Here is a 22,392-nt window from a genome sequence, read left to right as displayed (position 1 = left end):
ATATGCATGAATCAAATGTATATCTGTACATAAGTGACGAATCCATTGCAGGAGAAATTAGGAAAACTGCCCCATTCACAATAGCCTCAACAAAAATAAAATACTTGGGAATAAATCTAACAAAAGAGGTGAACGATATCTGCTATAAAAACTACAGAACACTAAAGAAAGAATTGAAGAAGACCTTAGAAGTTGGAACGATCTCCCATGCTCTTGGATAGGCAGAATTAGTATTCTCAAAAAGGCCTTACTACCAAAAGTGTTATAAAGATTAAATGCAATCCTATTAAAATCCCAATAACATTCTTCATACAAATAGAAAAATCAATCAAGAAATTCATTTGGAAAAATAAGAGACCCAGAATAGCCAAGGCAATCCTTAGCAAGAAGGAGGCATCATACTACAAAACCTTAAACTAAACTACAGAGCAATAGTAACAAAAATGGCATGGTATTGGCACAAAAATAGACCTATAGACCAATGGTACAATATAGAAGACACAGAGGAAAACCACATAAATTTGGTTATCTCATGCTAAATAAACAAAGGTGCCAAAAATATTTATTGGTGAAAAGAAAACCTGTAACAAATGCTGCTGGGAAAACTGGAAATCCATATGTAACAAAATGAAATTAAACCTCTATCTCTCACCCTGCACAAAAATCAACTCAAAGTGGATCAAAGATTTAGGCACTAGAACAGAGACTCTGTGCCGAATAGAAGAAAAAGTAGGCCCAAATTTTCATCATGTCGGCTTAGGACCTGACCTCCTTAACAAGACTCCAAAAGTGCAAGAAGTAAAATTAAGAATCAATAAATGGAATGGATTCAACTAAAAGGCTTCTTCTTAGAAAAGAAAACAATCAATATTGTGAAGAAAGAGTCTACAGAAAGGGAAAAAGTCTTTACCACATGTACCTCAGATAGAGAACTAATCTCCAGGATATATAAAGAACTAATAAAACTTAATACCAAAAAAAAAAAAAAATTAAATAACCCAATCAATTAATGGGCTAAGGAACTGAAAAGACACTTCACAGAAGAAGAAATACAATCAATTAAGAAACATGAAAAATGTTCATCATCTCTTGCAACTAGTGAAGTTCAAATCGAAACTGCTCTAAGATTTTATCTCACTCCAGGCAGAATGGCAATAATACAAGCAATAATAAGTGTTGGCAAGGATGTGGGAGAAAAAGTTATACTTATACATTGTTGGTGGGACTGCAGATTGGTACGACCACTTTGGAAAGTAGTATGGAGAATCCTAAGAAAACTTGAAGTGGTACCACCGCTTGACCCAGCTATCTCACTCCTCGGTTTTTATCCAAAGGACTTAAAATCAGCATACTACAGTGACACAGCCACATCAATGTTTATAGCAGTTCAGTCCATGACCGCAAAACTATGGAACCAACTTAGATGCACTTCAACAGGTGAAAGGATAAAGAAAATGTGGTACATGTACACAAATACTCAGCCTTAAAGATGAATGAAACTATGGCATTTGCGGGTAAATAGATGGAATTGGAGAGTATCATGCTAAGTGAAATAAGTCAATCCCCAAAATCCAAAGGCCGAATGTTATCTCTGATAAGCAGATACTAATCCACAGTGTGGGGTGGGTAGGGAAGAATGAAGAAACTATATTGTACAGGGGAGTGAGTGGAGGGGTGGGGTGGTGGGAATGGGAAGGATGATAGGTTGAGACAGACATTATTACCCTGTATACATGTATAAAAATAAAAAAAAATTATTGCTGTCAAAAAAAGATAATGAAAAATGAATAAATAAAAGTAAAAAAAAGCACAATCCCTGTGTTTTGGAGCCTTATATTGGATGTATGAATGAAAATGACAACCTCAGTGTCTCAGCTTGGACCTGAGGACATGTTTTTCTGGGTATCCACACCAATCCCCCACTCCAAAAAAAAAAAAAAAAAAAAAACCCATTATGTACAATGTAATATATCATAATACCTCCTTAAAACAGATTTTACCATTTGTGATTGTTGGAAGAGATGAAATCAAAGTTTCCCTTTTACCTCAGAGATGTTATAGAAAATTAAGACTGTTTAAAAAATTGTATGGCAAATTTTACATAGTTTTTGAAAATATTGGGGCATTATCTTCAGTGCATATGCTAATAGAAAATTTCAATTCAAGTAGAAAAACAAAGTTTACAAAGTCAACCATACTTAAAATTCAATCAAAAAACAAGAACTAAGTCAAGGAGATTTGCTGAAGTGTTCATGTTGCTGAAAGTTCAGTCCTTATTCCCGATGTCAATCCAATAACAAGGACCCAGTTTTGAAAAAAAGGAAATAGAAGGTTTATTGCTTTGCTAGCAAAGCAGAAACACAGGGGTCTACTGTCCCAAAGGCAGTGATTCTGCCCAATAGCAGGAACAGGGGGCTTTTAAAGAGGTGATTCAGTGGCTACATTCCATGTGTTCTCTGGGGGAGTTGTAATTCACTTGTTAATTGAGGAGATAGTCATTTCTGAGACCTTCTGGTACCATCCCCAAAGTGTTGATTAGTTTACTCCTATGGTGGGTGTGTACTCAGGGATAGATAAATCTGCCTAAAACGGAGAAGAAAGTTAATCCTATTTCCCCTGAGATGAGGGAGAGAGAGATTAGGAAGGAACAGGGAGAGAGGAAGAAAAAGAAACATGTCCATTAAAAAATCAGTTGCAGTGGCAGAGCAGCAAGGGTTATATTCAAAGCGTAAAGTGGACCACTGTTACATATTGGATTTAGTTGATCAGGAATATTTTATAGAAAAAATTTGGCTAATGAATGTAGCATAAAATACAGAAGGAAAAACATTACTATTTTGTAACCCCTAATGAAATAATGGATTCAGCAAAGATCAATGAGTGAACAATTAGATGAAAAGTTCAGGGGAATTGTACAACAGAGGGAGAGACAGGAGTTTCTCATCTGAACTCACTGGGTAAAAGAGTTCAAAGGTCATTCTTAGGCTGGGGATATAGCTCATTTGGTAGAGTGCTTGCCTCCCAAGCACAAGGCCCTGGGTTCAATCTCCAGCACTGTTTAAAAAAAAAAAAAAAGTCACTCTTATCTGAAGTTCAGGGTCTGTATTAGGTGCCTTTTAATGTGATGCAATGTAAAGTCCTCAGCAACACTTTAGAGTGCTCAGGAGTTGGGAACTGAAAAATAAATTAAGAAAGCAGGAAAAATGCAGAACATGAGACTTTCTATAGGCCAGGTGATGAGTTTCTGTGAGTCAATGGCAAACAAAAAAAGAAGGGAGGGGTTACTTTATATTAGGGACATTACAGTTAAATTCAAAATAGAGATTTTATCCCTGGTGAGGTGACCCATGCCTGTAATCCGTGACTAAGGAGGCTGAGGCAAGAGGATTACAAGTTTGAGACCAGCCTCAGTCATTAGTGAGTCCCTGTCTCAAAACATGCAAAGGGACTAGGGATATGACTCAGCAGTTAAGGGACCTAGGTTCAATCTCTGGTATCAAAAAATGCATCCATTCATATATGTATGAATCCTGATTCAACCAAATCAATGTAAAAACACATTTTCATATAGTTAAGTAAATTTCAATATGGACTGGGTATTAATTGATATCAATGATTTAATTTTAATTCAGGCATAACAATGGCATATGATTATATAGGAAAATGATCCAAGTTTTTAGACAAAAGACACAAAATCTGGGATTTGCTTAAGATATTCCAGTAACACAAACACACAGAGAAGAAGAAAACAGATAAAGCAAGGGGAGGCAAAACCTTGATATATATTTTAGTATCGAATCTGGCTTATGGGTACAATGACACCCGTTTTAAAATTGTCGCTCTTTTTGGTATGTTTGATACAGAAATGGGAACGGTCCCATTGCCAGTCTGATTATAAAGATACATGAGCCCCAAATGTTTGAACAATTTTTATAAAAGAAAATAATTTTTACAGCCCTGAGAAACTGATAAAAGGACTGGAATATTCTTCATTTTAACAGATAGTGTCAAAATGAGATTTTAAAAGACTGAAACAAGTATAAACTCCAACTTAGAAAAGCATGTCTATTTCACTACGTTAATTTTTTTCTTTTTCTTTTTCATGGTGGGGGATTGAACCTGGGGTCTTACACATGCTAGGCAGACATTCTTCCCTGAGCTACACACCCAGCCTTCTTTTGGTTCTTTGGATTTTAGGAAGGTTGTACTTTAGTCGCGGTGCTGGGAATGGGGATCAGGGCCTCAGGTGTGCAGCAAATGCTCTACCACAGGCTATACCTCAGCCCCAGGTTGTGCATTGTTTTTCTTACCCCGTCAGCTGTTCATGCTCTTTGCCCGTTTTTCTTTTAGACTTCCTATTTCTAGGCTTCTTTGAGGGTTCTTTTTGTTCATTTATTCTTTACTCAATCTTCTTTTTCTTTCTTTCTTTTTTTTTTTTTTCACTCAAAATATCTCTTAATTACCAGGCTATTGGCTTTGATATTTGAAAATCATCAACAGATTAATTTACTAAGCCACAAAGCAATTACCACTAGCACCCTTTTTTAGAGATAGAAGTCAAGAAATATCCTAAAATTGGTAGCTGGTGTCATGGTCCACGCCCAATCTGAAAGGAGTGGTTCTCCATCCAATTGAGGACAGATCCCACCAGATCCTGCCCTTCATTTTTGTGAACACCTTCACACTGGCTTTTGTGCTTAGGATGTTTCCGAAAGAAAAGTAACAAGATCTGGTTTGCTTTAGTGTGTTGGACAACTTTCTAATATAAACTATGAGAAAGCAATTCTAATTTAATGGAAGAGATGCCAAAGGACTGAAGATTAATGTCATCCATTATTAGTATGTAAAACTAAGGGAAAGATCAGTGAATTGTGCTCATAGAATTTTACCCCCATGGGAGATGGACGGGTCAAGGATCTTTGATGGGAAAGATGAAGAAAGATGGACTCTCAGATCATGGGTTTCTGCTAGAATCTGTTCCTTGCTCACTATGTCAATTTTTTCTCCCACCCACCTCAGGCTGATTCTCTAGGTTAATATGGTGGAGATCGTGTTTGCTGTAGTAGAGAAAGTGATGAGCTGAATCAAGTTTCTTTTGTTATACTTACTTTCTCTCTTATTGGTTTGGAAGTTGCAATTCTACTTTAAGTATACTGACAATTGCTTTTTGAAATAAAAGTATAAATGCACACACTTGTGTTTTTCTGTCAATATCAACATTAAAATCAAACCATTGGACTGGGGATGTGGCTCAATGGTAGCAGGCTTGCCTAGCATGTGTGAGGCTGCAGGTTAGGTTCCTGAAAGCACGCACACACCAAACTAAACAAAGCATTATGTGTTGGGAAAACAATAGGACTTTGTACTTTGGACACTCAGTTATAATCTTTGCCTTTATTTGTGCAGTCTTTGCCAGGTCATATAAGATCTTTGAACCTTGTTTCCTTTATTAAATATTTTAATTAAACATTGCACAAATACTTGTTGAATGCCTACCATGAACCAGGAAACAGGCAAGCTCTGGAGTTATAATAATGAGAATTCAAACAATTCATACACACACACACACACAAGATTGAACCAAGGGGCACTTAATTACTGAGCCCTATTTCCAACCCTTCTAAAAAAAAAGGTTTTTTTTGAGGCAAGATCACACGAAGTTGCTTAGGGCCTTGCTTGGTTGCTAAGGCTGCCTTTAAACTTGCAATCCTCCTGCCTTAAGCTCCTGAACCACTGGGATTAGAGGTCATGCCATCATGCCCAGCAAACAATTCTTATATTAATAGAGGGTGGAGCAAAGCCACTAAGATATAAAGCACTGATAGATTTATCATGATTCAACACATACTACAGATTATTATTGCTATTAGTCCCTCCATGTTATGAGAGATTCAGCACATTTAATCCCTTCCTCCATACCTTCTCAGATTCCAAGGTTTGTTTTTTTTTTAATTTATGTAGGTGCTAGGCACCGTCGCACACACCTGGAATTCCAGCAACTCGGGAGGCTCAGGATTACAAGTCTGAGGCCCCTCTGAACATCTTGGTGAGAATTTGTCCCAAAATAAAAATTAAAAACAGTAGAGATATAGCTCAGTGGTAGAGTGGCCATGGTTCAATCCCAGTACTGGAAAAACAAAATTCATGTATCCTGTGTTAGTCAGTTCTACCATGGTGAGAAAATAGCTGAGAAATACAGTTAAAAGGACAGATTTGTCTCATGGTTTCTTGGCCCAGTTGCCTCTGGGCCCTTAATAAGGAAGTGCTTAGTGGAGGAAACCCATGCACCTCACGGTGGATGGAAAGCAAAGAAGAGGAAGGGACCTGGGTCCCCAGACCCACACTCAAGAGCAAGTTCCTCCCCTCAACTAAATTCCCTTCATTAGGCTCCACCCATCAGTTTCTAACCATCTCCCAACAGCACCACACTCTGGCGACCAAGCCTGTTTGTCATGTGAGACTCTGGAAAACACTTCATATCCAAACGACAGCACAGCCTTCTGACTCAGCATTTTGCTTTATACATTATGTCTTCTCCTTGATGAGTTAATTTTGATACCTTCACTCTTTCAACAGCATGGAAACAAAAATTATTTCAACACACTTCTTTTCTGTTCTCACTGGTTATCTACATTTTTATTACACCACATCTTCCATTTACTCAAGTTCTAACCAGGTGTGGTGGTGCGCATCTGTAATCCCAGGAGGCTGAGGCAGGAGGATCACAAGTTCAAGGCAAGCCTTGACAACTTAGCAAGACCCTGTCTCGAAATAAAAAATAAAAAGGGCTTGGGATGTAGCTCCATGGTACAGCACCCCTGAGTTCAATCCCCTTTACTAAACACAATAGTAAAAACAACAACCAAGTAGGTACTCAGGTTCTTTATTTTGATTCCTTTCTTGGGAAAGTGGGGTACTTCTTTGTGGGTTGTTTTTGTTTGTTTGTTGTTTTTGTTTTTGTTTTGTTTCTTTTTGGTGTTCAGAGAGAAAAATGAATTGTGAACAAGCCCTTAAGGAAGACTGGGCACGGTGCAGCACACCTGTAATCACACTAGGAGCCTCTAGGAGAGGGAAGCAGGCAGTCATGAAGACTGGGCCACCTTTTCTGTGTGTCTGCTTCTTCTCCTACATAAACTCCCAGCCTTGGGGGAAGGTGGGTTCTAAAGGAAGAAGGCATCAGGTGAGGACAGGAAATTCAACACAAGGGCCCCTCACCCTGAGCAAGGAGTGTCTGTGTGGGCTGCAACCTGCTCTGTCCTCTTTCCCTGCAGGCCACCTATGAATCTGCTGGGCCCTCCCTCTTCACAGCAGATCACTCTCTCCTTTCCCATGGACCAGCTGAGGGCGAGACCCCAAACTTGTCTCTTCAGTGTTTCAGCTGCTTTTCCTGCTCTTCCCATCCCTAAAATTCTATTCCTGGGGCTGGAGAACTACAACACCCATGACCTCCCTCCAAGCTCCTTATCATCCAGGCTGCATGACACAGATCCTGACAACTGGTGACACCAGCCACTCCCACTGGCTGCCTTTGAGGACAGGGCAGTAGGCATGAGTGGTTGTCTGCTTTAGGCAGGTTGTCAGGGCCTGTGTGAAGGGATGTGGGCAGTGACAGGGCTCCTGGGGTGTGCCCAAAAGTAGAGACCAAAAGGCCCAAGAAGACAAGGACACAAGCTATTTACTAGAAGGACACATGGGCTCCTGACTCAAATGTGTCTGTTTGCAGCAAGTCCAGCAGCTTCTGGGCTGATATCCTGCAATCCACCAGCTCCCCATTTGTCTTCATATCCTGTAGCTTTTTTCGTAATTCTGGATACACTGAGGTCTCCCGAGCCAACCGCTGCATGTCTGTTTCCATGACACCTGCAGGATAAAAAGCAGAAGACAGTCAGAAGGTCATGGGTCCCTGCTATGTATTTGGAGAATGGGGCTGAGTGAGGTCTGGCTAGAGGCAACACCTCATCTTGGCTGAAAGGTGTGATCAGAGTGACCAAACACCCCACTGTGTCACTACTGAGTTTCAGACTCAAATTGCAAAACCACAACAAATATGGTCTCCATCAACCAATCTCCCTGTCACTATCACCCCTCATGAAGCAGGACCTTCACTCTCTTTCATTTGTGGTTTCAATGTTGTGGTAGGGACAAAGCTCAGGGCCTTGCATATCCTAAGTACATACTTACCAACTCTAGGCCTGTAGCACCTTCTCTTGACTTTCTCAATTTTACCAATGAAGTATTTAAAACCCCTGTGCTCAATGTTTATAGCAGTTCAATTCACAATAGCGAAACTCTGGAACCAACCTAGATGCCCTTCAACAGATGAATGGATAAAAAAAAAATGTGGTATATACCCAATGGAATATTACTCAGCCTTAAAAGGAATGGAATTATGGCATTTGCAGGTAAATGGATGGAACTGGAGACTATCATGCTGTGTGAAATAAGCCAATCCCAAAACCAAAGGCCCAAATGTTTTCTCTGATAAGCAGATGCTGACCCATAGTGGGGGATGGATAGGGAAGATGAAGGAATTTTGGATTGTACAGAAGGTAGTAAGGGGAGGGTGGGTGGGTGCAGAGGGGAATGACAGTAGATTGTGAGACAGAAATTATTACCCTATAGACATGTATGAAAGACTTCTTTATAAAGAAAAATCACTGTCAAAAAAAAGTTAGGGTTGGGGCTGTAGCTGTGTGGCAGACACTTGCCTAACACATGTGAGGTACTTTCAATACTCAGCAGCACCACATAAAAATAAGTGAATAAAATAAAAGTATTCTTTTAAAAAAGTTAATGAAAATTAATTAATTAATTAATTAGACCCCTGTGCCCTCTTCCTTGTCTCCCTGTGCCCACAGCCAACCAGGCACCAGGCAGGACCCTTCTGCCCCTGTGTACCCTGACAACCAGGCCCTTACTGCTCACGAAGCCCTGGTTCTCTCTCCCTGCTTCACTCTTGGGCTATAATCTAATTTCTCTAAAGTATAATACCCATTATCTGCTGAATGGGGCTTCCCAAGAGCCTGTCCAAGAACTCAAGGTCCCCTTACCTGCTCCCCTCTGTGCACATCCATCTTCCAGCCAAACTGCAAGGCCTAACACACTTTCCCTCCTTTACCTGCACTTCTGGGACATGTCTAACCTGCGAACATCCACACAACACCATGGGACAACACTGAGTCCAGCTACCTCCAGTAAAGCCATTCCTGGTCTCCCCATCCAAAAGGAAGCCTTCCCCTTCATGAACTCTTGTGTGCACGTTCTATTCTCCACAGGGGAATCACAACAGAATTTGGAGTTAATGATCCTGAGGGACAGAAATTCACAGAATCTCAGACCTGGAAAGAGCATCACCTTCCTGATTTTCAAACACCTTCCAATCGTGGGTGCATCCTGATGACAAGGGACACACTACCTTTCCAAACAGCCCACTCTACCTTTGGACACCTGTTAAAACACCCTTCCAGACAATGAAATGACACTCAGACTGGTCTCTGCCTTTGTTTAGGCCCTGGGGAGCTCCTACAAGTCTCAGCTCTCTCACAATGCCCAGACTCCTGACAGTGAACCTAGCCATGTGGCCATATGCCATCTCAGCTCCTAGCTATAAGTGACATTTGGTCATGTGGTCTGAGTGAGCTCTAGGCTGAACTGCAGGTGATGAGCTGGGATGTTGGCTCCAGAATCCCTACGTGGGTCTGTGGGGTGGAGCATGGAGAACATGAGAAGTAGACACGGTGCTGATCACACATTGGAAGCAGGGTAGAATCCTGGTCTTGTCACATCCGGGCTTTGTGGAACCCACTCTATATCTCTGTCCCCAGGACACAAACCTGCATCTCTACCTAAGCTGCTCAGACATTAGACCACAGCTCTGTCACACCTTCTAACTCCAGGAACTGCAAGTCTAGAATAAAGGCCCTGGCACTGTGGTATCTGGGTGGAGAGGGCAGACACCAGACCAGGTGTCTCAAGACCCCATACCTTTCAACTTCCATGAGCACAGGGAACCATCTTAATCATCCCAGCATCCCCCATCCCCAGGGTTCTGGCCCAGTTCAGCCTAGACTCTCACCACTCAACAACATCTGTCTGCAAGTCACTCAGTTAACATGCCCTGCAGACCCACCCCAAGCTAGCTTTGCTAGCTAGCTGCTGGGCACACAGATGAACAGGGGTTCCCATCAGGTACACCTAGGGAGGTAACACAGTGTGACAAGTCCCATGGAACAAGTAGAAGTTGTAGCAATTAGACAGTACTTCACTGCTGAGGGTCGTTTCCACAGGCACTACCTCCTTTAGCTCCCTGGGAGACAGGTAGCATCTTTCCCATTTCACATGAAGAGGGAAGCTTGGGGCCCAGAATTCAATCCCCACTGTTCTCCCAAACTTCATCTAATATCTCGGGCTTCCCTGTCCCACCTGTAGTCCCAGCAACTCCCTACTCTCTCTGCATCCCCTGCTCCTGCTAGCTCTACTTCCTTGGAATCCACGTTTCACCTGAAGGGTGAGGGTCAGGAGTCAGGTACAAAATACTTTGTTGGTCCTTTCTCATGGAGAAAGGAGATAGGCCCTTTGTCCAATCCACAGTGAGGAACCAGCCAGTTCTGGGAACAGTGATGGTAGCACTTTCCACCTACCTGGGTCATAGCTCAGCACCCTCACACTAGGTTCCTCTGCAGCCAGGACCTGGAACATCATTGTACGGGCAGCCTTCCCTGCACAGTACAATGCCCAGCCCTTGTAGGGCTTCAGGGCACAGATGGATGAGATGTTAACCACAGTCCTGCTCAAGCCAGGATGTTCTGGAAAGGCCTTCAGGAGGCTGGAAGTCAGGCAGAGTGTGGAAGTCAAGTTCATAGCCCAGTAGCTGTTTGCTTCTGCTGGGTCACCCAGGTTCAGGAAGCCTTTGGAAACATCCCCAAGAGTGGCTGAAAAACAAGAGGTAGAAATAACTCAGTGAAGCACCAGTAGGTAGCCTTGTGGTAGAGCACTTGCCTAGCACAGGAGAGGCCCTGGGTTCAATCCCCAGCACCTCAGGGTGTGGAAAGCAAAAGAAGCCACCCAACATGGCAGGGGCTTTCTCCCCCCACAGCCCTGCTCCATTTCCTCCAGAGAAGCCCTTCACATCCAGATCTAGAGCAAGCAACCGCTTAGCACTTCTCGAGGCGTTTCCTGCTTCTCCAGCTCTGCAGAAAGACTAACTAGTGGGGAGGAGACCCCCCACCCAGGCTGCCCACCGACAATGCACTGGCCTTGCTCTGGCATTGGGTAGTCAGGGCCTCTGGGGCAAGCTCTAGGGGGAGTTTGGAGAAGCAAGGCAATTTGAGGACTCCATGCTTTGACTCAGTCCATCGCTAGAGGGCGCTGCGCAAGGAGTTCTGAAAAGTTCTATGGACACTTTAGAAAACTTAATTGGGCAATCCGTTGTCAGGACGAGGGGCGGCAGCTCTGAGGGCACCTGGCCTTCCTCCTGTACATTAGGCCTCTGTGTGCCCCTGAGGTTGTGTAAATGAGATCCACTTTATGCTTTGAATATAGCCTTTGCTGCTCTGCCACTGCAACTCATTTTATTTAAAATAGACATTTTTTTTTTCTCTTCCTGTCTCTCTACTCCTCCCAAATCTCGGGAAAAAAACAAACAGAAAACCAACCAAACAAACAAACAAACAAACAAAAAACTCGATTGCCTTTTTCCCCATCTTAGGCAGATTTTCCCACCACAGAAACTAAGTAATCCAGGCTTTGGGATGGTACCAGAAGGTCTCAGAAATGACTATCTCCCAAATAAACAGAGAATACATGAAATGCAGCCTTGAATTACCACTTTAAAAGTCCCCAGTTCCTGCTGATGGGCAGAATCACAGCTTTCGGACAGGAGTCCCCTGTGTTTCTCCTTTGCTATCAAAGCAATAAACCTTTCTCCTCTTCTCAAAACCTTGTCCTCCTTATAGGATTGGCATCCGGAATAAGGACTGAACTTTCAGGCAACAGCTGAAATACCCGTACTCTCGACTCTTGGCCGCCTAGTCTGCCCACCTAGGAATCGCCCTAACTGTCCCCAGCGGGGTGGGGAGGGACCGCTTAAATGCAGAAGCCGCCGCCCCGTCTCACCCGCATTGTTTATAAGCAGCAGGCGCTGAAGCCCTTCGGGTCTGGGGAGGTCGCGCAGGGCTCCGAGCAGCTGCTGCAAGCCGGCGTCCGAGCCCAGGTCGGCGGGCACCGGCACCACGCGCAGGCCAGGATGCTCCGCCACCAGCTCTGCCTCCAGCTGCCTGAGCGCCTCCTGGTTGCGGGCGGTTGGGAGCAACACCGAGCCGGGTGACAGCAGCCGGGCCAGGAGTGTGGCCAGCGAGCGGCCGAAGCCACGGGAGGCCCCTGTGAGCACGCACAGTGTGCGGCCGAAGCCGCCTTCCTTGCTGATCCCACCTTCCATGCCGCTGATCTCCGCTGGCTGTAGAGGGATCCCAGAGCCTTAAGGCCTTGGAAGGGGCGGAGACAGTGGGAGGAGCCGCGGAGCAGGGCGGAGACGAAACCTGAGTTTTCAGGTTCCCAGTGCTGGAACTGATTGCCTAGGTCGCTGGTGTCACAGTTGGAGAAATCGGAGTGCAGGTTTGACAGGAGCCTAAGCGATTAGGTAACCAACCAGGAAGGGATGGGAGCTGGTCCCAAACTGTTGGCAGGGTTCCCAGCGCTCCTGTTTCTCACTGTGTCACTCCAAATGGCTAAACCGCTAAACCACCTGCTAGGACAGGGCTGTGCAATTTCCTTCCAGCTTCACACACTACTTCCTTGCACTCCTGACCTCCTCCAGTGTAGGTCGCCTTGCTCCAGGCCTCCTATCCTTGGACGTGACCAGTCCTGAAGGAAGCCCCTGCCTGCGTAGGGTTGGGGTACCTGCTGGGCTTATTAGCCACCCTCCCTGTGCAAAGCAATCAGTGCCCAGCTCTGAGTTACTCCATGATGTATAGAACGAAAGTTTTCAGGCTGTGCCTAAACCTGAGTTACTCCTTTTTGTACAGTGGTAGTTTGCCATGAGCCAGCCCATTTAAAGTTCAAGTGCCAAGGTAGAATGACTCTAGACCTTGTTTGTAAAAGGATACCACCACCTTCAGCCCGGCAGGACATTAAGGCACAAATTGGTAAACTCCTTATATGTGCCAATTAGCAAAGTAAATCAAGAAGTACCTGGACACATGGACATCCAAATCATATCAGGAACACCAGACATGGGAGTGAATCAAACTCCTCAGGTGTAACCTCCTCACCTATAAAAGACCCATAAAGGGAGGACTCGCCTGAGACAGGACACAGGGAGTTGTACCCTGACCCTTGCCCAGGAAAATCAGCACAGCCATGATCCTCTGTCCTGGGGCTTCAGCAGAGCATGTTTTCCCCTGCCCATGATGACCACCCAAGGCTCACTTAGGACACTCTGAAACTGAAACTACTGTCCTGCATGCTTTGGCACCCTCTGCTTTGACAACTGTGCAGCATGGGGTCATTAAAATCCTTCTCTGACCACCTACAGTGACTCTTTGACTCTGGGTTTCTCTCTCATCCTGTGCTCCTGACTCAGCATTTTGTACCTTGTGGCCTTCTCACCCCTTTCTTAGTCTTTCTGTCACCTATGTGTGTACATCATTGTGTGAAGTATGATATCAGAAATTATGATTAGATACTGGTGATGAGAATCAGTGAGGGCCTAGTTCCAGTTCCCTAGATGTGAAGATTGAACACCCGAGAAACACCAAGGCAAGGGTAGAAAGCAGGTTTCTGTCAAAGAATAGAACAGAGATAGACTTCTCTGCCGACAAGGGGCCCACAGCTGGGTTGCCAAGGAAGTGGGGGTGTCCTGCCCCCTTTATACATTGTAGATTTCCTTTGTTCTCATGGCCTCTCCTCCTCCCATCCTGCCTATGTGACCAGAAGGTGGGCCAAAGGTGGAGTGATCCAGGCAGGATGGGAGTGGCCCAGGAGGCATCCGGGCCAGAGAAAACAGGTCTGTGAAAGTAATCTCATCCTTGAGTTCTCTGGACATTTGTGGAACTCCTGCTCTGTGCCAGCCTTTGAAGAAAAGGAGGGAACGATGAGAGATGACTGAAAGTCAGAAATCCACTCTTTGGAAATAGGTGCTTCTATGGGAGTCATTTGGGAAAAGCCCCCAAGGGCAATGTTTTGCTTAGTCTTGCAGAGCCTCAAAAGTTCTTCCCTTCCTAGGAAGATACTTATTGCCTCCTGCTACCCCACCATGTCCCCACACTGCCAGTCCCACAAGTAATATCTCAGGGGCAACACAGCCCATAGAATTCCTTTGAAAGTGGCACAAAATTTCCTAAATCTGCTTACACATTGAAGTCACTGAGGAATTTCATAACTACGGGGTCTCACTGAGCTGAACTGAGGAATTGTAATAAGATCTCCAGAGGATTCTCATGTACAAGTCTGGGAACCACTGCAGTAGCAATTGACAGTAATGTGGGCTTTTAATTTCTTTTCCTTGCATCATTCCTTTTTTCGTGTGTGTGTGTGTGTGTGTGTGTGTGTGTGTGTGTGGCCCTGTGCTTGCTAGGTGAACACTCTACCAACTGAGCTACATCCCCAGTCTTATCTGAATTTTTTCCCTTTTGTTGTTTTGTTTTTTGGTGCTAGGGCTTGAACCCAGGGGCACTTTATCACAGAGTTACATCCCCTGTCTCTGTATGTTTTATTTTGAAGACAGGATCTCACTATTTGCTGAGCCTGGCCTGGAATTTGTGATCCTTCCAACTCAGCCTTTGAAGTCACCGGGGTTACAAGCATACATGACCAGTGCAGCAGTAGTGTTTTTAAAGGTACAAAGGTAAGAAATATACAAAAATAGTGTTAAAAGCCTAACTCTGATAAAGGTCATTAGTAGAGAAATTGTTGAATGTTGCCTAAGATCTGTAGGATTAATTTCTAGCATTGTATCTTTCCCTGCTTTTGACTAGTGAGCTGTTGTTATATTTTTGGAAAATACAGTGAGGTATGTAGAGGTAAAGGGGTATCCTATCTTCAACACACTCTCAAATGACTTAGAAAAAATAGAACGAATAAAGCAAGAGTGGTTTAATGTAAATATTTAGAAATCTTGATTAAAGCTCTTCAGGAGGCTTTTTTGTGTCCCCCTCCTGCCTTGGCATACTGGGGATTGAACCCAGGGTTCAATTCTGGAAGGAGGCCTATGTGGCATTCTGTCGAAGACAGACATGCCAAACAGGCCCTCGGAGTCCAGGGTTCTGCCGTGTCCCATCAAAGGAGGTCAACATGGCATGTGCCTTTCAGGCCACTCAGGAACTAGGGCCCCATACTTCTTATCCTGTGCTCTGTGAACAGGATGTTCTGCGTTTGGTAAAATAGCTCTTCTGTGACTTGTGAGCCTGTTATCTCCTGGGTTCACAGAATTGTTTGTTACTTCCTGTTACCGACCAATAATCTGCCAAATAGGCTAGTAACTTCTTATGTAAGACTTAACTTTTAGGATGTACGGCTAGCTTAACTGCAAGCATATAAAGGACAGTGTTTTACGCAATAGAGACAGAAGTAGCTTGCTATGTGACAAATGCTCCATCTCTCCCAAATAAAGCTCTTCTCCTTAGAACTCAGTGCACAGAGACTGAGTTCCTTTTCCATGGTATGCCTCAGGGGTTGGCACTGGGATGGTGTAACCCACTGGTCCTACCTCATCGTTGCAGCCACAAGCAACACCAGGGGTGTTCTATGAAGGGTTATGGAAAGTAATATTGCTACAAGATAGCTCCCTAAGAAAAGCAGAGAGAGGGTGCAGCTGGGGAGGAGGAAGGGTAAACTAGCCAAGCATTAACCTCTAGTATATCCTTTCCTAATAACAATGGGCCCTGAAGGAAGGGGGTGGATACTGAATGCTGGGCTCTGGACTTTGACCTTCTTCCATTTCAATTTAGTCCTAAATGTATACACAGTAACTATAGAAATGCTGGGAAACAATGAATTCCAGAGAAAGAAAAGCAGTGGGTGAGATTTGAGTATTCATCCTTCTGGATCTGGGCTCCTATCTCTCCAGGTAACAATGAGTTTCAACCTTTTTTACAACTGCCTTCCTGAGTTAAAGTGTTGACGTGTATATCTAGCCCCTGACTGTGCAAAGGACACATCCACAGTTTCCAATGATTAAATCACCCTCATTGTACCCCCATAAAACTAAAATCCCATCTGTAACCGATGGCCATTTCACATCCAGAAAATGAGCTCCTATGGTATTAGCACAAAAAGCCCAGGGCGGACACAAACTTCACAAATCAGCTCAGCTGTTTATTCAGGAGCAAAGTTGCACACAGGAACAGGGAATGTAGGGATGAAATGGCATCGGTGGACCCACTTTTCTCATTGAAAATGAGCCACTGAACAAAGAAAGGGACTGGGTTTAAATAATTTATTTTTGAGGAGTGGTCTAGTGAGCATATCAGTTTGGGCACTCAGGAAAGAGGTTTGTGAGAATTTAAAAATTTGTTTTTACTAAGCAATATGTTTGCCTGGAGAATAATGGAGGGTCTGGGGTCAGCATTCAGTATTTATCTCCTTTCCTTCAGGGAACCATTGTACTGTCACTGGGAAATGATGTATTTGGGAAAGAATCAATGCTTTGGCTTCCTTTCTAGGGATTGTTCTGTCATTGGGAAGGAATACATTGAGAAAGCTATCAATGTGTGGCTTCCTTTTTCACTCCCTTTCCTCAGGCCTCACTGTTCTGGGGTTTTTTCATTTTTCATATCCAATATATGGTGCCTGAGTCAGAAAATGAATAAACGGCTTTTCTGAACATGTTGTGGCTCTGCTCCATCATTTCGCACTTAAATTTTTGGTTTCCTGATCAGGAAATGGGTATAAGGTAATATTTTCCCTACAGTGTCTCTCCAAACTTCATTCCCTTTTTCAACAGTTACGTTAAATGGCTGAAGAGGAGTGGGGAGTGAACGTTCAGGGTCTGGCACCCCTATGGCCCTCTTACGTTGGGAGGGGGAATCCCTCCAGCCACCACTAATGCTATAACTGAATGCCCAAGGTGACTGTGCACACCCTAACCTACAAAAAGAGAGCCTTCACAGCCTCCAAGTTCACTTTGGCTGAACAACTGCCCGTATGCAACCTGTAACCAACCTCAACCCTGGGCTAGGTTTTCACAGCCTATCCTACCTGGATGGTGCAAGGATTTGTATGGGATCCTTTATTTGTGGCAATCTCTTTCTAACCCCCTCCACTAACCCTTGCTACCTTGTTCCCACTCCCTCCTTCCTAATACCCTGGGGACTTCCAGATCAGAGACCCCTTTGCCAATTTGTTCCTGCATCCAAAACTGACCTTTAAATTCTCCAGAGAGGTAGGACTCCATTCATCAGTTCCTCCATCCAGTCTCTAGCAGATAGGTGACCTTCCCCAAGACACTGCCTTTTGGCCTGGCTTTTGGCTTGCTGGAACCCTAGGTGTTCCCCCATCATTGAAATAGGGGTGAATACTTTCCCCCATTTTCTGATAGTACTGTCCAGCTAGGGGTCAGAAAGAATCCAGGGGATGCTTTGGTTTAAATCCACAACCTCAGTCGCACCTCCCCAACATGGGAATCAGTCAGTCCGTTCCAGGGGGTTCCCCTTTGGGTTGTCTCATTAGTAATTTCAAGACTCTTTGCGCCAAAACTGACCTCAAAATCAAAAGCTTCATTAAGCTCAGCACTCAAATTTGGCCAAAATACAAATTAGATAATCTGCACCAATGGCCCAAATATTGAACCTTTGATGAAGAAATTCTCCAAAAATTAACAAGTTATTTATTGCAAACTGGCAATTGGTGTGAGGTCCTGTCCCTCAAAGCCTTTTTTGTCCTTCATTCAAACTCCTCATTATACAAACCTTGTTCCACTTTGCAAGTCATTCTTATGGACACAACTTTCTTCCTCATTTACTGCCCCAGAAATAGTGAATGAACCCCTCTTTACAGACCCTAGGGTCCCATGGCCCCCATATCAGGCCCCCTTCCCCAGAATTCCACTGGTCCCCCACCAAGTTCCCCTCTGCAAAATCCCACTGCTTCCACAGCTGACTCCTCCCCCCAAAGTCCCACTGCTCCCCATCAGATCCACCTCTTTAGACCCCATACACACGTTCTCCTGAAATCCCCTCCCCATTCACGGTCTAACTATCTCCCAGCAAAAACATGTTCCCTCTCTGGGAGGTGGTGGGGCCTGAAGGTATGGTCTGGGTCCATGTTCTCTTCTCCATGACAGATATATCCCAAATAGAGGATAGATTGTGATCTTTTCCTAAAAACCCTGCTACATGGAAGGAGTTCACCTGTCTGACTCAGGCTTACCACCTTACTTGTCTAGATGTGTCCTATATGCTAACACCCACCCTGACCAACGATGAACACGCCTGCATTTGACAGGCCACAAGAGGTCATGAAGACCTCCTACATGGCCAAAACCCTGATATCCATCCAGCAGCAGACACTGCTGTCCCCACAGTTGAACCTGATTGGACTTTTAAGTCTCGAGACCCCAGGGTCATCAGACTTGAACACGTGCTCACTTGCCTCCTTGAAGGAATGACAAAAAATTCTCACACCCAAGTTAACTGGGAAAAGATAAAGGAAATTACCCAGGGACGTGATGAAAACTCCACCCTATATTTGGCCCGGCCTACAAATATACAAATTTGGACATCAACAGTCCTGGTGGCAGTCTCTTTCTTCATTTTAATTTTATCAGCAGGTCTGCCTCTGACATCTGCAAGAGACTCAGATACTTAGAGAAGGGTCCTGAGTCTCCTCAGCAGTTACTTTTAGATATAGTTTTCAAAGTTTTTAACAACCAGAAAGATGAGGCCAAAAAGGAGAGAGAGAAACATCTTAAAGTTAAATATCAGCTCCTGGCCTCCGCCACCCACAGCCCAAGGAAAGCCCCTATGGTTCATGGCTCCATGTGATCCCCTTATAGCTCCATGGTTCATGGCCCCACCAACATACTCCCTGGCCCTGCTTCCAATGTGGGCAAAATGGATACGGGGCAAAACCCTGCCCTAACCCTGCCCTAACCTGAAGCTTCCCTTCAGACCCTGTCCCAACTGTGAACAATGGGGACACTGGGAGGTGTATTGTCCCCAGGGAAGGACACTCTTTCCTCTAGTATAGCCACCTGATTCCCAAGTCCCATTCCCGGAGTTGTTGGAATGAGGGTGCCCGGGCTCCATTATCCCTGTCATCTCAGGTGGCCTATCTGAGGAGCCCTAGGTCACTGGGATGGCAAATGGCCTTGCAGTCTCATTTGTGGTGGACTTTGGGGTGAATCTTTCACTCTTGAATGAATGGCGTGGATATACTTTTAAATCAAATACCCCAATTATGGGATTCTCAGGGACCCCTACATATCCACTGCAGAAACCCCCCTTTTTTGTACATGTGGATCCCTTTCATGATCCCATTCATTTATAGTTGTACCAAGTTGCCCTGTCCCCCTATTGGGTGGCGATCTCCTTCATATATTAAAAGCCTTCCAGCATAACCCTTCACTAAACCCTGCCACTCTTCTCCCAACAAAAAAACCCCTCTGCCCCTGTATTTTCTCAGTCTTGTCCTGGACTTTTTGATGAGTCGATTTTCTCACATATTAAATCAGCATTTATTTGATTCTCCAGACTGGTTCAAAGATGGAAGCTCCTAGAAACACTCCCCTTACCTTGCAGGTTATGCTGTAATTCAAGGAAAAGCTACACCAGATTCTTCTTTCATCCTCACCCAGATATTAGAGTTATCTTCCTTACTGCCAGGGGCCACATCCCAGCAAGCTCAGTTACTGGCCCTCACCAGAGATTTATCATTAGCCAGGGACAAATCAGTCAATATTTGTACTGATTCCAAATACACACACAATATTAATCATTCTAACATCTTTTTTTTTTATTGTAAACAAATGGGACACATGTTGTTTCTCTGTTTGTACATGGAGTAAAGGTATACCATTTGTGTAATCATAAATTTACATAGGGTAATGTTGTTTGATTCATTCATGTTATTTTTTTTCCCTTCCCCCTCACCCCTCTTTTCCCTCTATACAGTCCTTCCTTCCTCCATTCTTATCATTCTAACATCTTAATCTGGAGAGAAAGGGGCTTTCAAATTCAGGAACTCCAATTCTTTTTATTTCTTTGCGGTGCTGGGGATTGAACTCAGGGCCTTGTGCTTACGAGGCAAGCACACTACCAACTGCGCTATATCCCCAGCCCCAGGAACTCCAAGTCTTAATGTTATTTACTTAAAAGACTTGCTTGAAGTTGCACTTTTAACCCATAAGGTGGCAATCTTACAATGTAAAAAGCATCAGACTAAGAAATATTACATTTCCTTGGGGAACCAGGAAGCGAACAGGTTTGCTAAGAAAATTGCTCAGTCTGGCCACCCCCTCAAATATTTTATATTCCTTGCCTACAAAACTCCAACTTCCCCCTGATGAAACCAAGTCTTCTTGTCTTATCTCCATAATTTATTCCACCTGGACACTCATTCTCTCCAGATATTCCTAAACAATTCACTAAACCTGTACCCTGAGATTTACAGTATCTACAGCAAATTTACCAATCATGCACAACCTGTCTCAAGGCTAACTCCAACTCTAATGAGAGACCACCCCCATTTCCTACAGACCAAACTAAAGGAGTCCTTCCAGCCATGGACTGGCAACTTGACTTCACCCACATGCTCCTTGTAAGAAGGACAAAATACTTTCTAGTCTTGGTAGACACCTTTACTGGATGGGTTGAAGCCTTTCCAACTAACAATAAGAGGGCTCTACAGTTGCAGCCTTACTTTCCCAGGAAATAATTCCACACTTTGGCCTACCTCCCTCCCTCCAGTCAGAGTTTACTTCCTCTATTTCACAAGAATTACTGAGAATCTTAAATATAAAATGGAGCTACTATATTCCCTACCATTCACAATCTTCAGGAAAGTTTGAGAAGACAAATGGGACCCTGAAGGCAATCGACCAAATTATTGTAGACACTCACTTAGATTGGATTAAGCTCCTCCCTTTGACCCTCCTCTGCATATTAGCACTGCCCCACAAACCCTTTATGATCAGCCCTTTGAACCTGTTTATGGGCGACCCCTCAACCCCTCATCCCACCCACCATTCAACCTCAATCACCTGGCATTCCTCCTGAAGTCCTGAAACCCCTCCTGGCTCACCTCAGTCCTGCCCTCTGGAAGTGCACCTACTCCCATCTTCCCCAGCCCCAATCTTCAGGGACCCCTCCTCCTATTTCCATAGGAGATTTCATTTATCTCTCTCCTTCCCAACCTCTAGCCCCCTTATGAGAAAAATGGACTGACCCCTTCAAGGTCATTTTAACCACTCCCACTGAAGTCAAATTAGAAGGCCACCCCTCCTGGATCCTTCTAAGCAATTGAAAATGACTTCCTGCTAATGCCTCTTATCACTCCCTTCCCACAGGTCCCACCCAACTTCCCAATACCCACCTTCCTGCCATTCCTCAGGAAGCTGCTGAGCCTCACACCCCAAATTCCTAATGTCCCTTTCTCTGGCCTCCTTTTACCTTTTCTTAACAGCACTCAGGAAAAAATCAAATTCATTATATTCACTCCCCCTTCATCTTCCTCCTTCTCAAGCACTAGACCTCATTTGGAATCTTTGGTTTCAGGGGACATTCATTGACTTAACCCCCATCCAAATTTCTCTCTTCTCTCTGTGTTTTCTACACATCATCTTTAATTTCACACACAACCACCCCTGAGCTGAAATAGTGGAGACAAAAAAATGGCTGATGAGTTCAGTGAGAACCCTGTCCCTGCAAGTGAAAATATGAATGTGGTGAACCTAGGAGACACATCCCATGCCATGGGGACAGGTTAAGAAGGCAACAGAAATAAGCAGGGAAAATTGAGAGAAATGGGTCAATTCATTATTCACACCGACAGATTCCGCATGCTAGTCTTCATAATAAGCTCAACTGTGAGCATGACCCATGGCACAGAAACTTATTGGGCCCACATTTCACAGCCTGTCCTTGCTCAGCCAGTAACATGGTTTGATCTTTCTCCTTCGGTCTACCTCAATTCCACCACCTTCTTGCCTGGTCCTCTAACTACTGGATCTTCCCAACAGTTTTGGTTTTTTTTTTTTTTAACTTTTGAGGATTGTCCTCCTGACCCCACTTTGAATTTCCCTCAATAACTCATATTGTTACCAAACTGGGCCTTCAACTTAGCTTAGCATATGTCCCTAAGAAACAGGATCAAGAGGCCAGTCTTATTTTCCTCACTGGCAGAAGATCCCCTGTGTGGTGGGAAACTAAGGTTACTTATTCATTAAACAGACCTCTTTGC

General features: G+C 44.2%; 1 protein-coding gene across 1 annotated transcript; it reads right to left on the bottom strand.

Moving 5' to 3' along the window:
* Positions 1 to 6,866: 6,866 nt before the first annotated feature.
* Positions 6,867 to 12,471, bottom strand: LOC124963639 (sepiapterin reductase-like). Its single transcript, XM_047523434.1, has 3 exons — positions 12,115 to 12,471; positions 10,641 to 10,931; positions 6,867 to 7,860 (listed from the first exon to the last, which is right to left on the bottom strand). Exons 1-3 carry the CDS (start codon positions 12,434 to 12,436, stop codon positions 7,679 to 7,681), a joined length of 795 nt encoding a protein of 264 aa, XP_047379390.1. The 5' UTR covers positions 12,437 to 12,471; the 3' UTR covers positions 6,867 to 7,678.
* Between the last annotated feature and the right edge of the window lie 9,921 nt (positions 12,472 to 22,392).

This window comes from Sciurus carolinensis, chromosome 13 (genome assembly GCF_902686445.1).
Source record: "Sciurus carolinensis chromosome 13, mSciCar1.2, whole genome shotgun sequence".
NCBI lineage: Eukaryota > Metazoa > Chordata > Mammalia > Rodentia > Sciuridae > Sciurus > Sciurus carolinensis.
The sequence above is the reverse complement of the archived record's forward strand: the minus strand, read 5'-3'. Positions and strand labels throughout refer to the sequence as shown.